The sequence below is a fragment of the Malurus melanocephalus genome, unplaced genomic scaffold (assembly GCF_030028575.1).
Source record: "Malurus melanocephalus ecotype Western Australia unplaced genomic scaffold, MMel_1.1 scaffold_87, whole genome shotgun sequence".
Lineage (NCBI taxonomy): Eukaryota > Metazoa > Chordata > Aves > Passeriformes > Maluridae > Malurus > Malurus melanocephalus.
The window spans coordinates 932,909-949,160 of record NW_026623319.1 but is presented as its reverse complement, the minus strand read 5'-3'; the positions used below and the strand labels follow the sequence as shown (position 1 = coordinate 949,160).

Sequence of the window (16,252 nt, the reverse complement as noted above, 5' to 3'; positions counted from 1 at the left end):
GGTAGCAAAGACTAGTTGTTTTTTTTTCTTTTTAATTTTAAGATTAGTACTTTGTATGCATATCCCAGAGGAATACTGCTGACCTAAAGCAAATGGATTTACCATCTAGGTAAGGTAGTTTGAATCCCTATTCCATGCCACCAGCTGAGAAAGGACTGACTGATGTCACAGGAAAAGCCTGAGTCTCTTACAGATGCAATCCCTAATCCATTCAGAAGCTGRAGTTTCAGTCTCACACTGTAACAGCTATTGCTCTCAGGTAGCAGGGGTTAATGAAACAGGCAGCAGAGCCTTACAAAGAGAGTACTGATCCTGCCAAATCAACTGAAAATCAGGTACAGAAGGTGGTAAAATATTTTGGTCAGCTACTGGAGCGGCCYTTGAAGACATCAACTGCAGCTGAACTTGTATGTCCACTGAAGAGCAGCAGAATTCAGGGGAGCACCAGTTTCATCTTCTCAYGTAACCACAACAGATTCACTTGTGTCATGTCCCACCTGGATTTATCCACACAGCAGGAGCTGAGGGTCAAACTCTTCCCATGTGTGGCAGCACGACTCATCCTGTAGCATAGGATTTAGGTCAGTCCCTGTGATCTAATCCATTTAGTCCCTGATTTCTCTGCTATTAGGAAGGAGAGGCACAAAGAGTATCTGATGCAGTTCACTGCTGTGACCACCAAGCTCCATGCACAAGAGATGCCTTAGGGCAAAGCAGGCCCCACACAGGACTAGGACCAGGACTCTCATCCTTACTGAGCAGAATTAATGGGATGAGGACTCATCAGTACTAAACTGGGTTGACTGGATAAAATTACCCAGAAGGAAAAAAAAACAACTTCCCCCCATTATCTCTCCAATGAGCCCTTCCTCTTAATTCTGCATACATTTTCTTGTGTTAAAYAAATACTTACCAAGGGAACAGAACTCTGATGAAAAGATAATAAATGAGTTCAATATATATGGCCATTTCATGGGTTTCTGCTATGCRCCACCATAAATTTAAAGCCAATTATGTTCTGTTTAAATATTTAGTGCTGTAAAGCTAGCCAATTTTACATCCTGTCAGAGATAATTGAAATACCCACTTTGTCCCTTTAATAGGCAGGCAGAACATCCAGGAGATGGAAAATACCACCGGGATTTCACTGTTTGCAACTGGATATTGGAAATACCCTCAATTCCTCAGAATTTAACAAGTTCAGCTCTGACAMCAAGAACACAAATCTGCAAACAATGTGAGACTGAGAGCAGCCAACAACTATCAAACCAACTGGCTACTGCTGTCTCCCAAAGCTTTTATTTGCATAGTTGTAACACTAGAGGACCCCACACACGCATATTAGGGGCTGAATTAAAACTAATTTAAATTGAATCCCGAGGCCCTGCAAGAAAGCAACTTTTGTGTAACTGGTTCTTCAGAGACACTGCTTTGAAGGGATGAAACCCAGTGGCTTGACTAAGCCTGTAAGCACTRTGCACTTGGAGTTGATAYCAAAMTYGGGGAGAGTCACYMGGCCAAAAGAGGTTAGCAGAGAAARTCCCTGAGCWGATCATGTTARGATAAAAATTTCAGAATCAATCCCTAAGRTATCAGGGTGCAAACATTCTCCTAAAGCATCCAAGTTCCTGACCATGGAACAGCAGCAAGCTGGGCAAGCTGGAAATGCCACGATGGWCTTTCCTTTCAGAAATAGTCAAGAAATGATTCAAAGGCTGTCTCTTTCAGATGCAGTCCCTATGGGCAATGCAGCAAAACAGCTCTCAGCACTGCTCCATCGGTGTGCCAGAGGTGTTATGGCAGACAAGCTCAGCCATTAGCTGGGTAAATAAATTTCCTTTCCTCTATCTGTACTGCTGTGTCAACGCTACCTTTCTGTTGAAACAGCGCTCTCTGTGGCAGGGCAAGGCACCAGGTTATCCAAGTACTTTTAAGAAAAAATAATACACTCACAAAAGATACACTACGAACTGTAAAAGGCATCTTTCCAACAAGGCTTTGGCCATTTCCTCCCCTAAATCCCTGTTTGGATTTTTTGGTAAGCAAGTCCACAGGCAACAGGAGAGAGAGCTTGGCTAAAATTATCACAAATGAAGAAACTGAAATACAACATTAAAAATCCTGTTTGCTTTCCAGTCCTCTGGCTTCAGCAAGACATGAACAGGTGGGACTCTACTGGGCTGCAGCAGGGATGTTACTCAGAAATCTCCTAACACCAGTGGTTTTGCCAGACTTGGAACCATCTTTTCCAGTGATGCCTAAAGGAAAGATCAAAGGAAAGAGACGATTAGAGCTTTGGGTCCAGGAGCCCTGATGCCCAATWCCCCTTTACAGAACAAGTACAAGGTTGAGAGGTGACAAGGATCCACTCCCGAACAAAGTCTTCACAACAACATTCCCATTGCTCTTGTACCATCCCCAGGCTAAATGGAGCTCCTGACACAAATGGCTTCCCTGGCAGCAGGGCTCAGCATGAGGGCCCAGAAGTGACAGTCTGTGTGAAACTGTCTGGTTTCTGCTCTGCAAACACTTATCAACCACTTCTGCTGACAGCAATTATGCATTTCCTTGAATCCTCACGAGACAAAGTACCCAAAGTGCCCTACTCARTGTTAAACATCAAGAAAATAGATGCACAGAAGGTCTGAAAACAATGGGAGTGGAGAATGTTTCTGGCTACACAGGCTTGCTCTGATCTGTGGCTCACCCCTGGCTTTCAGGAGAGCTGAGGTGATCACTGGGGCAGCAGAGGAAACAAAGTGAGAAAGTTGTGTACAAAGAACACAGGGAAAGAAAGACAAAATGGAGCAAGATCCCAAGGCTGCTTCYGGCCTTTGCACTGACTTTTGGAAATTTTACCATAAAAACAACCTCCTTGCCTCTCACATCTACAGTGCATTAGCCACACACAGTTACTGAGCCAAACCACAGCTGCTTTAGTGGCTGAGGAGCCTAAGAAATGAGATTCATCAATCCTTCAGTAATGGTACTTGCAGAAAAGAAAATAAATGCTTCTTGACCCAGAAAAACRGAAATGTTAATGCTGGAATTGTGACTGGCAGCATCTGTAGGTAGCAATACAACAGGGCCTGATCCATTAACAAACTCCTGGTGTCACCCATAACCAGTGCCTTGGGAAAACCAGAGCTAGATTCCCAGTCAAAGGCCATCAGGAAAACACCTAGCTGGCTTTAGAGCAGCTCTCTGCCCCATTGCAGGCTTACAAATCTTGCATATTTCTATTTCAGCTCTTCCTCAGATTTTCCCCTAACAACTGAGAGGTATGGAATCAGTGAGTGTTTATTTCAGTAATTCATCTGAATGCTGCAGACACGAAACCCAGAGCAGATTCTTTCCCACCTGGAAAGAGTTGTGCAGGATGGGCAAGCACATGCATCCTCCCATACCCTCCCTCGTGCAGCACCTCAAAAATCCTCGCCTAGACAGAAAAAACAAACCAAAGCCCTCAATGACCAAAGCTCTGGCTGTGCCTGCACCAGCAGATCATTATGTGATCACAGACTCATGCTAACAAGTCTCAGAGCAGCAGCCACTGGCATAAGTAACAAAAAAACTTGCAGGCACATAATACCCCAGTTAAACCCAGACTCACAGAACGGGTTAATCCAAAACCCACCTGTCTGCAAGCTGCTACAGCTGCACCGTGCTTGTGAACAAGCCCCAGGATCTAMAGTTTCCAATCAGTCAGAACAGCATGCTTCCCCTTTCCCTTTTCAGCCAGAAGTTTTAAGCCAGGATTACCACTCCATCTCAAGCTCCTGAGCAAGGAACTTAAGAAGTTTTCCCGAGGATTGCCCAGTTTCACACTGTACATCCTTATCCCCACTGATTTCCTGGCCATTTTTTTTTGCTCACAGAAGTGCAGCCCTTCCCCAGGAGCAGAAGCTCCCTCCCCATGCCCGGCACGGAGCAAGCACAGCAGCTGGGGCTGCACAGCCGCCTCCAGGGACCGCAGCATCCGCCCATCGTGCCACATCTGCTTCAGCATTCCTCCTGTCACTGCCCCGGCTCCCCTCAAACGGAAAGGAAGARGAGAGAACCCGCACTGGCTGCGGTTTGGGGCCATGTTCAACTGTACCAGAGGCAGCCGGGCTGGAGGTGAGCTCATCCCCCGTGAGCCTGCGGCTCCGCTGATGTCAGCGCACAACTCAGTGGCAGGAAATGATACGGGAGCAGGAGCCCCAAAGGAAACTGAATTGAGCAACTGAGGTTAACCCCCCTGGCATTTCATCACGGGGCATTTCCAGGGACTTTCTAAGAACCCAGGGCTGGGCTTGGCTGCCCAATGTTGGTTCTCTCGCTTCGCACGCCAAYGGCAGCGCAGGAGGGAGCAGCTGTGCTGCCACAAGGCAAACCAGGTGACATCTGTGTCCCCTGGGCTSCTGGCCCCTTCTCCTCCAGGGATAACATTTCATGAGTAGCCTCCTACAAGGACCACTGAGGGTAAGACATACATGCACACACACAGGGTTTCCTGGAATCTACCTCAGAAATGGCCCTGAACAGTACAGGCTGGGCTCAGATTTGTACTTGTGCAGGGTTCAAGTGAGGTTGGGGCTCTGGGTGGTGCATCTGTACATTGCTGCAACAGTGATAACAGTTATCTGGCATCTCATCGCAGAGCAGCTTAGATAAATTGGAGCCTTCTACAGAAACTGGCCAGTGCCATCATACTGTGTGCTGCTGAGGCACCCCTGCCAGTCCCAGCCACTGCCAGAGAGTTCTGCCTTASAGTACAAGCCAGGAAGGATTTTGGAGCTAATCCAGAGTACTAAGATGTCCCAAATACCAAAGGATTTTCTATTCATAATATTTTCAAGTAAGGCAAAACATTAACAGTAGACTACTTTCACTTTGTACATACCAGCCAATTTCACTGAGCTGTACCTGTAACAGTGACTAGAACCTTAGACATGTGACTTCCTTTAAAGACAAATTTTCATCCCATCTCTCTTTTCTACCTCCACTTCTGCTGAAGTAGTCACAACTGAATTAGATGGAAGGAATGTACTGGAAGCCTTCCAAATGCTCCTCTGTTTGTAGGATTTACAAGAAAGACTGCAGCCTGGGCTAGAGCTTTGTGCATATGTACATGGTTTGTCAGAACATGACTCYGCTGTTAAGTCTCATGTAATTATGATTATCTAATTTCAAACCTTGTGTACCTGGTGCTGAGTTCAAGTCATTGCTTTCCTGAGAATTTCCTCCCTGAGACTCTCCTTGTTGAGCCACTGCTTGAGGCTACAAAGAAAAACACCAAAAATAAACAGCACTCCTTGCAAAATTAGGTATTGAAAAACATTGCAAATACACAAAGTACATGAATTATTTAAACAGGACTGAGCAGCCCTAACAGCACATCCATTTGCCCTCAACTTCTACACCTGACCATAGGCAAGAGCACCACACCAGGGCACAGGGTGTCCACACACATTCACAAGTGTCTCTAAATCATTGTGTCTGAATCTATTATAAACGCATTACCAGGCTTGTGAAACACACAGCCAAAAACTTGGAAAAAAACCTGCCCATTATGCACCTGTGGAGAAACTGTCATCAAGAATACCTTCTATATTTCAGGATCCTTCCCTGTCCTGACCAGCTAAACATTCTGCCAATTATCAGTTAAAAACCAAATGGTTGTTCTTTTTCTTCTGCTTTAGTTCAGCCCCCCGCAAATCTTCAGCTGTTTAATTCTAAACTGAAACATCAGAATGCTTCACTAACCAAAGGTAAAAATAAAACAACACATTCTGAAATGTTAAAAACTCTAGGTCCTCCTGCTTGTCTGAGATTTGTCAGTCCACAAACGACGCCAGCAGAATCCACTGGATAAGGTTTTGTTCTGTCAGTCATGGCCACTTCTGCCTCCAGTGATKTTCCACAGAGTTTGAAGATCCCAGTTTGCAGAGCTGGTTGCTTTAGGTACTGGTAACACACCAGACTTCCCTAATCACCGTGTTTATGTAACATTAATGGGCTTAGGAGAAGCAGTGGGCTTTGAGCAAGCACAGTGTGCTGCACTAGACTGTTACCTTCTCACCTGGACTGCAGAGAAGGAACAGATTTATGGAACAGTTCCCTTGTCTGGGACATTTTGCACAGGGTTTGCAGACAGTTTCCTACTATGCAGGAAATATTTGCRTGGCAAGGTCACTGTCACATTAGAAAAGATTCTCATCTCCCCCATACCCTGGCATTTCCTTGCTGGTGGTGAACACTTCTTTTCATGCCTCACAGGCTGCTCAGTCCCTCTGGTTCAGCTGAACCAAAAGTGTCCCTTACTCTCCTGAGCATTCATGTGCCACTGCAGCCATACAGCAAACCTRTGGATCCTGCAGCAAGTGCACAGCCTGGGTTTGGGTCTAACAACTTCTGTGATAAACACTAAATAATGGTTTGTGGCTGTTGTGGGGTTTTTTAATCACTCCTAATGACAGATAACATGCCATTAATTGTTCACAGGACTGAATGTCCTTATTGATTAAAAGTTTTTTGTCTTGTTTTTACACCTGAAATGCTTTCTCTTCAGCTACTGATTCTTACTTGTCTTTTGTYTGCTGCATAGAAGAGCCTCCTGCTGGCAGGACTCAAAGTTTCTGCATTCACCACATTTCTCCTTTAGTTAATTTTAAGTTTCTTCTTTTGAGACAAACTGACATGCTATGCAATCCCCTCAGTCTTTCAAGTCTCCTGGGAAGACAACCCCTCTCTCTAAGAAAGGATGGATTCTCAGCTCTGACATTCCAAGCCTGGGAAAGCACTATATTATGGAAGTCTAATATGTCTTGAATTAAGTACAGCATCTCCCCTGGGATCTCAGAATTCTTCAGTAGCTGAATCTTGGAGGTCATMAGGAAGGCAGGCAGAGCTTCCTTCTAATGATTTCCAGGCTGCCAAGGCTGAAAGAATGTTGTGGCAGACACAGAGTATGACAAGGGCAAASCCAGCTGAAAGTTCCCCAGGATCTSTGACTGAAGTAGAGGAAAAGGACTGAACACTGTACTCACCCACTTGCGGGGCCTCCCTCTTTGCTTTTTCCCAGCAGAAGGTTCCACCTTTATTGAAAACARAGGGGAAAAAACATTGTCAGCTCTCGTATTTGCTGGGCATTGTGACTAAAACACCAAATGTGGGCAAGGTGACCTTTGTGTAACAGCCTTGTCTTACAAGTAGCAGAAAAAGCAAAAGCTGGGGATARAAGACAGTTGAGGAGGAAACACCTGCCTGACTGTACTGGTCATGATTGTCTGACAGTGGGGAAGGAGAAACACTCGAAGGAAACTGCTGAACAGGCAGTGGCAACACAGGAAGGCTGGGAGGAGAGTAAGGACTAAAACCACAATAACTGATTTGTCCAAAGGCGGTTACTAAAGCTGAGCTGAATTAGGGGCAACTTCCACTATCTTTAGKTTAAGAGAAACATCCCTGCTTGTCTCTCTAGCAGTGCTTCAGGAAGGGACAGCCAGCTTCTCTCTTTACTCTCACCGTTTTCTCAGTCACTTTCTTGCTTCCTTTTGGCCTTCCCCGTTTCTTTGCTGGCTGTGGTTCCTCAGTATCCTGTGGGATAAYAGCTGTGTTTCCAGCGTTCTCCTGGGATAAAAGGAGAAAAGCTTTTAAGCAAGATGATCCCTGAAACAATTTACATTCTCATCCCTATAGAGCACCCAGACCACTAAATAGGTGGTTTAGGTTGAAATTGGACTGTGTGTCTTTCCAGCTGTGAACTGCATTAAAAGATGACCAGCAACACTCCCACCCTTTTGCCTTTTGTGCTGGGGAAATGAGTAAGTTCTGAGAACTCTGGCTATAAGGGGCCTTCCCTGTTCCATCCAATTAGTGGTGCRGAAACAGCGGGTGATGACATGTGAAAGTCTCCAGGCTAGAACAGAGACCTGGTCAGCTCCTCTCAYATGTGTCCTGGCTGAACTGTCACTGCCTGTCACATCAGAGGCACCTCTGAGACCAGGAGCCGAGACTTCCCAGGGTGCACATCCTCTGCTGTCCTGGGTAGCACCAGCATTTACCACAGAACACCTCTCCTTCCCTTGCCCTTGTCAGCWAGCAGCTTCCCAGGGCTGCCTGTAAATCCCACCAGGCTACTGCCACAGCATCCTCAGGCAGCCTCTTGGGATGATGTTTCATACCTGTGGCTGCTTCTTTGGTCTTCCCCTCTTTCTCTTCAGACCCCCAGTCAGTGAAGATTTGATGGGGTTCTCTGGCCCCTCGCTGCTCAGACTGGCACTTTCCATAGCTGGCAGATTATAATCCAACAGGCTGTTTTTCCCGGACTGGGAAATAAAACTTGTCTCCTGTTTTTTCTTTATCCTGTTATGGATTCTCCGCTACCTGCAAGGCTGGAATAATGACAAGAATCAGGCATGGCAGCTTGCTATTGTTTTCATCAGCTGGAAGAGTCCAGAAACCAGMAGACATTTAGAAGCATAACTGTGCTCTATAAATATTCTAGAACCATTCTTTTTCCTGGCCTATTCCTCAGCTTTCCAAGGCTTTGGGCCAAAGGAGCTGATTGCTCCAGGCATGGAGTATGTTGGTACCTGCAGCTACCTTTCCCTACCTCGGCCAGTTTAATCTGAACCAACAAAGACATTGTCTGCAGCTCTCTGAACTCCCCTCTTTGGAGGCTTTTTCTGCCCAAAGAGGAAGGAGGTGGGAGAYAAACTGGTGCTGGTGAGTTATAAATGCACCAGTCAAGGGTAGAGTTTCATTTGGAGCTCCTGTACTGTCACATACCAAGGCTAATCCTGAGACCAAAATCCACAGCTAAGAGAAACTTACATGAGGATGCCTGAGAAAACAAGTGCCAGGGTACAAATTCAGAGAAGTCTGCCTCTGGAGCTGCCCCTCAAGAGTTTGTTTATAAGTCACTGACTGAACAGGCCCTGTCTGGAGAGACACCCTGACCCCATGTAATACACGAGGCTCTGTTTTCTATAGGACACCACAGCTGCCCCAGATGTGGATTTTGCTTGRATCTCAACCACTAGCTCATCTGCTGGAAGTTTGTAGCAGCAGCCTTGTCAGCCTCCTCCCTGTGCTCAAGCTCTGCTTAGTGCCTGCTGTGGTTGTAATGAGCCCTGATCCAACTTGTTTGCTCTAAGAAATAACCAAGATCATGAGCTGTTTTAGAGTACACAGGAGATGAGTGACTTTCCTTGCTTCTGCTTGAGGTTTCTCCTCTGGCCTGTCGGCCAAAGAAGGTGAGGGTCTGACTGAACCTGGACACTCTCACATCCCAAAGCAGGAAGAGGAAGGGAGACCTGGGCCAGAATCTCAGGAGAAACCTGAATCCCAGGCACATCAAGAGAGGCGGGAGTCACTGGTCTTACTTGTGTGCAAGTCAAAACCTAGCCAAGGATCTGAGCTCAGTCCACTTGCTGCACCTGCAGAACTTGGGTTACCTTCTTGCACACAAGGGAGGGCTCAAGAAGATGGGAGGAGATGAGGRGGCTGAGCTTGGCTGGACAGAGGCCAGCAATGCTGGCTGAATCCTCTTTTGTCAGTAACTCTTCTCACAAAATATACAGCTCAGGAGAGTGCAGTTGGGAAAGCAGCATCATTTATTGCTTAGGAAAGCAGGCGTACACAGATGAATGATGCATTTCTACCTTCCCTGCAGTACCACCACCTGAGAATTTTTTTTTTGCAGCTCTTCACTTTACCTGTTTTATTTCTTCTTTTCCACCTGCTAAATGAAAGGTAACAACAGCAAGTTTAAAGAGCTCTTTGCCCCATTGGCCTTRTGCACTGCTGGGTCCCCAGGTCCCTCCAGCAGGCTCTGAGGCAACAAAGGCAGTAGTGCAAGTAAGGACACAGCTGCAGCACGTAGAAGAGTGTGACTTTTTTGTTCAAAATAATGCTGGAGGGCAGCAGCTGGGCTCAGTTCCAGTTCATGTGTGAGCAGCCTTACCAAGTGAACTCCCTGGATGSCCGTTTGTGCACACTGCTGGGCCCCAGCTCACAGGTGCTGCTGCACACTCAGCTTTTCTATCAAACCCTCTGATCAGAGGCTGATAGAAAGACTACAGCTCAGGTCTCTGAGTTCAGGCTGCATCTGGAGGAGAGACAGTTAGGGGAAAAAAAGTTTCTTTGTACTTGCAAGCCACGCACAGTTGCCACCAAGTCCTGAGAGACAAGCATGAAACACTTGCAGTCTCTTCAGAGAAGAGCTGTGCTTTTACTGACACWGTTTTGTAGTCTGATCAGATGCTGAAGTTCCAAAGACAAGAGGACCTTAACTGTGGATGACAAATATTCTGCCCTCTGGCCAGCTAGAGCTCCTTGAGCCTGCATTTTCTGGTCATAATTGGGGCTCAAGGAAGCTGGTGCTGGCATTTGGAGCTGGCTGAGGCAGGAGGGGGTCACTGATGTGCTCAGGCTCTGTCTGCCCTAGGAGAGAAGCCCCAGTGCCTCTTCCCAATGCCAGGACTAAGCCAGCCCCAACTCATGTCACACACATCTCCTGTATCAGCCCTGTGCTGCAAAGGTGGCTTGAAGCCTCCAGAGCCTGAGCCTGCCCTCAGCTGCTGTGAAAGGGAACAGACAGGGCCTTAGGAGTGGACAAGTGTGAAAGTGCTGTCCAAGCCAGATCCCTGAGCAGAGATTACAGCTGCTTATCTGGGGGAGGCTGTGCTGATAGGAGGGTGGAGTTAAGTATTTTCATTCTGTTTTTCAGTCTCAGCTTGCATTCTCTGCTYGGTTACCACAGGCTGGACATGAAGAATCTGACAGTGCCCTGACAGGTGCAGCAAGGAAACTTCCAACCTTCACTCTGCATTTTAACACAACGTGTGCAGTCATGACAGATGCTGCAGCCATTGCTCTTAACTGACACAACCTCTCTCACGAGTTCACGGTAGCTGACACCTGCACAGAATCCAAATTTTGTGTGTCATTATTCAAGTGGGAACAACCATAGTGCACAGAATTAATTTTTCCCCAGATGAGAAGGAAGTCGGTTCTTGCACAACGGATTTTTGCTAAACCTTGCTAAACCAATACGCTCTACAACGACTTGAACATATCTGGAAAGCTTTCTACAGGCAGGACTGCACACAAATGCACAGAGACTGCCAGGAAATAGCAACGTCTTTGTATATCTCTTCCACCTTCCCATCACCCATCAAAGGCACACTCTCCTCCAAGTCTGGTGTGAAAAGAAAAACACAAGCAAAGCTATACAAGCATCAGCCCATAGGGCTTTTGTAAGCTTTTCATGACTCAATGCAAGAAGCAGACAAAGCAGAAGCACCCACTACAATTTTACTCCAAATTTCTCAACAACTTTCCAGTATACATAAAACCCCCCAAACCAATACTGAGTCACACACTGAGTCTCTTTGGTTTTACTTATACACCAAAAACCAAGTATACCTTCCAGGGTCACTGCATTCCCTCCTGGGACTGGGCCAGCAGGGCTGAATCCCAGGCCTACACTCTCCACAAGGGCACAGGATCTAAAAAACCTATCCAAATGTTTGTGGGCCTTAGATCACCTTTATCAGGCATATAAACAGCTTTGCAAACGGTGCAGGTGTGTGAATGCATGGTTTTGGCAGTATTGAGGCATCTTTGTCACAGAGACATCATCTAAAAGAAAGCCCCTCATGTCCTAAATGCATTCTGAGGCACCTGGCAGAGGGCAGGGAATCGTCACAGTCATAGCACTGAACACCTGATTTAAGTTCTAAGTTGTACAAAGGCAGTTTTTCTCAGGAAAGAAAAGCTCCTCTTGGGGACAATGCACTTGTACCCTAACATAGATTATCGAACAGTGTTCTTGAGGGACTTWTCCCTTTCCAAAGACTACAGAGGAAGCCTCGGGGATGAGGCTGCTAACTTGAGCAGGTAAATTAAACAGCAGAACCCCTCCCAGTTTGTTTTCTCAGGGAGGGAGATTTTGGGCTATGTTCTTGGKAGAAACACAGTATGGCACAGGGATGCTTGAGACGTGGAAATAACCCCCTTGATCCATGTGCATGATTCAGCCAGCACTGCCAGAAAGGCTGCTCTGCTGGCAGTGCTCACTTAGCAAATAAAAGCTCACAAACCCTTTTACAAAGCATAATAGGAGCATAATTATAAGAGACCCTGCATTATAGCCTTAACTCTGTCACTGTCTCTATAATAATACRAAAAAATACCTCCCAAGCACAACTCCCACCTAGCAGCACAGCACCATTGTGCTGCTGTCAGGTGTGACAAAGCAAACCCAGGGGAACTTCACTGGCATAAATGTGGTCACTCTTTATTACCTCTGGTAAAAGATAGAGGGAAAAATTTGGCCCAAGCCCTGCATCAAGCAGAGGAGGACAAAAGACTTTGTTAGTCAAGACATCTAAAGAAGAGGACTAAAAAGGCCAGGCAGGGAGAAAACTCTCATTCCAGTAACTGCAGCAATAACGATCTGCGCTCGTATTATGAGAAATTACTTTCACCTTCCGAGAAATCAAATGCTCGCATCTTTTCAGATCTCGCAGCAGATCAAGGTATAACACGGCTCATTGCGGCTCCCCATGGACTGTTCTACCAGAAAAGCAGGATAGCCAAGCACTGGAACAGCTCCCTTGGGAAAGAACAGTGGCAGTAAAGTCTGGCAAATGTGTCTTTTCTGCCAGACTTTTCTGTAAAAAGAGGAACTTAAAGGCTACTAAATCAAGTTTGTGACAACAGCAGGTAACTGCCAGTCTCATAAACCACTTCTCAAAATTGTAACTAACCTCTCCAGGTGATTTCCCTGACTACTATGAGTGAAAAAGTCTAAAGCTTCTTTGATCTGATGTTTAGAAGTCCCCTAGTCTCTTGCCTGTTAGGTTTTTTTCAATGAGCAATTTATTGTCACTTGCTCTTGCATCACCAGAGTCCTTCAGCAGCAACAGTTCTCTCTCCTCCATTCTTAAACTCTACCAGATTACCCATCTCCCTTATCTTGCCTGGCTGAATAAACCAGCACATTTGTTCATTGGATGTGATAGTATCGACTGCTCATTTTGGTTGCCATTTACACCCTTTCCAATCTGATCTCAACACTTGAGTATGATAAGGATTCTTACTCTCCCAACTATTTTCAGTGAGCACAGCTTGACCAMCTTCACATGAACCTGAGAAGCATGGGCTAAGCAACACTTCAGTGAGGAAAATCCAGTTCTTGGGTAGTGTCAGCTACCATCAGCTTCCAAAATTATTCAACCTGCAAGCTATTCCACCCCCTCCAGAGTATCCTGACTGATAAAATACACAGGTCAGAAGACAAAACTGTGTAAGCTTACAGAGGACTTCCACACTTCACATTAGTTCTAGAGACCTTTTTAAGGTCTGAACGGGAGTTTCTGTAGCTCTACTAACAGAGTTCTATTTCCAGCTTTGGTACAGACCTCTCCATGCCACCCTAATCAAAGTGCCCTCATGTGTCTCAGTTCTTCATCCACCAACTGGTGTGTGGCTCCCAGGGGATGGGGCCAAGGGCAAAGAGCCTGACAGAGGCAGGCAAAAGCCATCCTGCCTGGGCCCATTCTGACACGGCCAGCAAGGTAGGCAAGGCTGGGACAGGAGCCTATGGACTAAAGACCTGTCTACCAGAAAACAGCGCCAGGAGGATTTTTTTACATTAGAGAAGTGCATAGCTACATGGGAAAAGGGCTGATGATTACTGAGTTTCCAGCAATGCTGTGGACATGAAGAGTCTCTGTTTATTATTTCCCAATTCCTGAGTGCCCAGAGCCATCATTCTAATCCATACCACAACCAGTCACAGAAATGTCATCATGGCTCTGCTGCAGCTAGTCTAAAGTATTCCCAGTTTTTCCTCACTTRCCTGGGCAGTAAGACAGGCCACATGTGCAGTCCTGGCTGCTCTGAGGTCCTGTTTGTGTCCTCATGAAAAGGACTTTCCCTAAAGGTTGCCATAGATTTCCACAGTGAAGCGCTCAACCTCAATCCTACTCATCATCATCAGCTTCCAAACTCTACCGATACCCCAGGCTTCTTATGGTCAGTGTAAGCAAAGCAAGGAAGCAATTTAACCATCCCTGGAAGTCCATGGAAAAACACTGCAGGGATATCAAGACCAGAAAGAAAGACAGCTCTAGAATCTCTTCCTGACACTGAACTTGGCAAGTCATGTAACCTTTCTATGCTTCACATTTTCTCCCTAAAAGATTATGGAATAACACTAAAGTATTATGCTTTTCTTCAGCCTGGGATGGAGAGACTGAGGGTTAAGTCATTCCTTTTTGCAGACTGACACTAAGAACCACCAGCAGAAGAGAACAGAGCAAGGCATTACTAGAGCAATGCACCAGCAGCCTCCCCCACATTGTGYTTGGGAGCACAAAGGAGAAGCTGTTGCAACTGAAGAAATACAGCTCAGGATTAGCCACATCCTGCTGAGCAGCAAAACACACCATCACCCTCTTTCCCCAGGAAGCTGAGGGCTCTTGGGACCAGTCTGGCCCAAAGCTGTCAGCTGTAGTTCCCTGCCCTGGGAATCTGGCACTGAGCATTTGAGCAGGAGCTTGGGGTCCCCGGAGCCACACAGCACTTCCCACCCATTCCAAACCYGAGCAGGCAGGRACCAKGGCTCTGCTCACTGTCTCTACCCAAGGAAACCCTTGRACCAGACCCAGAACCCCAAGTCTTGAGCCTGAGGTCTGGGACACCTCTCATTCATACTCAGGACACTCCAAACACTTCTCCCAAAGTTATCAAGGCAGCTCAATGAGACTCCTGGGTGGATTGTAGACTATCTAGCATTACACATCATGAGCTGTTAAAATTCTCCCTCAGGGAATTTGTCCAAAGACCCCAAAGTTTGCCAAAGTACTCTTTCTTAAAGTCTCTGTCCAGACACTTTCATCAAAAACCAAGCACCCCAAGCACTGCAAAGTYAAATCAGTAGAGAAAAACCCAACAGTATTTACAGGAAAGTAACAGGAAAAGCAGTAATCTGTGTTTACTAAGAATTAAAAATCACAGTTATTTCATTTGAGATMGCATCAAGCCTTGTTCCTCAGCAGAACATCTTGTACAGCTCAACTACTGACATCTGCAAAATACTGTCCACTTCTGCAAAGCCAGGAAATGGCCCTGTGCACTTCCTGGTGAGGATTGGCGTTGTGACACCTGGCACAGGAACATACAAGGCACCAAGTTTTGTACCTTTGCTGTTTGAAAGTAGGTTTTCTCAATTACAAACCTGCAATTCATTAATCCCTATACCTTAATGAACCCCAGCATCTTGCAGATGAGCTCTGCACACACATTTCAAATGAAAGGAATGAGATTTACCTGTTGAGAAGTTGGGCAGCACCACGTGAAGCAGCCCCAGCAGACCTGGCAGTGAAGGCAGGAGAGAAAGTGAGGTATCCAGCAGCTGGGAGTCCCCGGCAGTGGCGAGAGCAGCTAGCCCAGGTCTCTGCACACACTCATCTCAGGAGCCTCACAGCAGCCCAGTGCCGTTTGCTGCACTCCCAGTTTGCGATATGGAAAGCAGTGCGAGCGCTGCCAGAGATCTCCTTCTGATGGCAGCCCTGAGCAGTGACAGCAAGTGAAACCCAGCTCCCCTCGAGCMGCCTGGAATCACACACTAAACACAACAACCAAAACCAAGAAAAATCCCCAACCACACCACTTACACCAGCCAGCTTCYACCACTGCCCTGCTTACTAAAAATAAGGCTGGTTTCCAAATGTGACATGAATGATCTGAATAAAGGGGACAGATCATCCACGCACTTCCCTCTTTTACAAATGCTAGAGAGAACCATGCTGACCCTGTTTCATGAAAGAAACAAAACCAAAACAAAACCCCCAAATGGGTAGCCCCAGGAAGACTTGTGAYGATAAAGTGGTTATTAATCTGAGTGCAAAATGTGCTCAGGGCATTTACTATAAGCCACAAATAAAAGTGGGAAGCTGAGTTCAGTTGAGCATAAACATATTTAGAAAGGAGATGTTGCATAGCTCTAAGTCAGGTATTTTGTATTAATTCTGTGAAAAACCATTAGATCTCACAAAAAGTCCTCAAAAGTATTTTGCAAAGGACAATGTAGACTTTTCATGACTGCCTTGACAAATTCATATTGGGGCTTTTTTGGCACATCACCATTTGTAAAACCATAGACTTAAAATATCCCAATCTGTACCTGTGCAAACTCCATTGCAGTGTCTTGGAGATGAAGTCTGACACTTTTCTTTATGTCAAGTAGTAAATT

At 46.1% G+C, this 16,252-nt stretch overlaps 1 protein-coding gene across 1 annotated transcript; it reads right to left on the bottom strand.

Annotated features, from left to right (window-relative positions):
* Positions 1-1,521: 1,521 nt before the first annotated feature.
* LOC130574669 (high mobility group protein HMGI-C-like) lies at positions 1,522-15,671 on the bottom strand. Its single transcript, XM_057368010.1, has 6 exons — positions 15,328-15,671; positions 8,169-8,378; positions 7,510-7,614; positions 7,032-7,079; positions 5,187-5,262; positions 1,522-2,258 (listed from the first exon to the last, which is right to left on the bottom strand). Exons 2-6 carry the CDS (start codon positions 8,271-8,273, stop codon positions 2,173-2,175), a joined length of 420 nt encoding a protein of 139 aa, XP_057223993.1. The 5' UTR covers positions 8,274-8,378; positions 15,328-15,671; the 3' UTR covers positions 1,522-2,172.
* Positions 15,672-16,252: the final 581 nt, after the last annotated feature.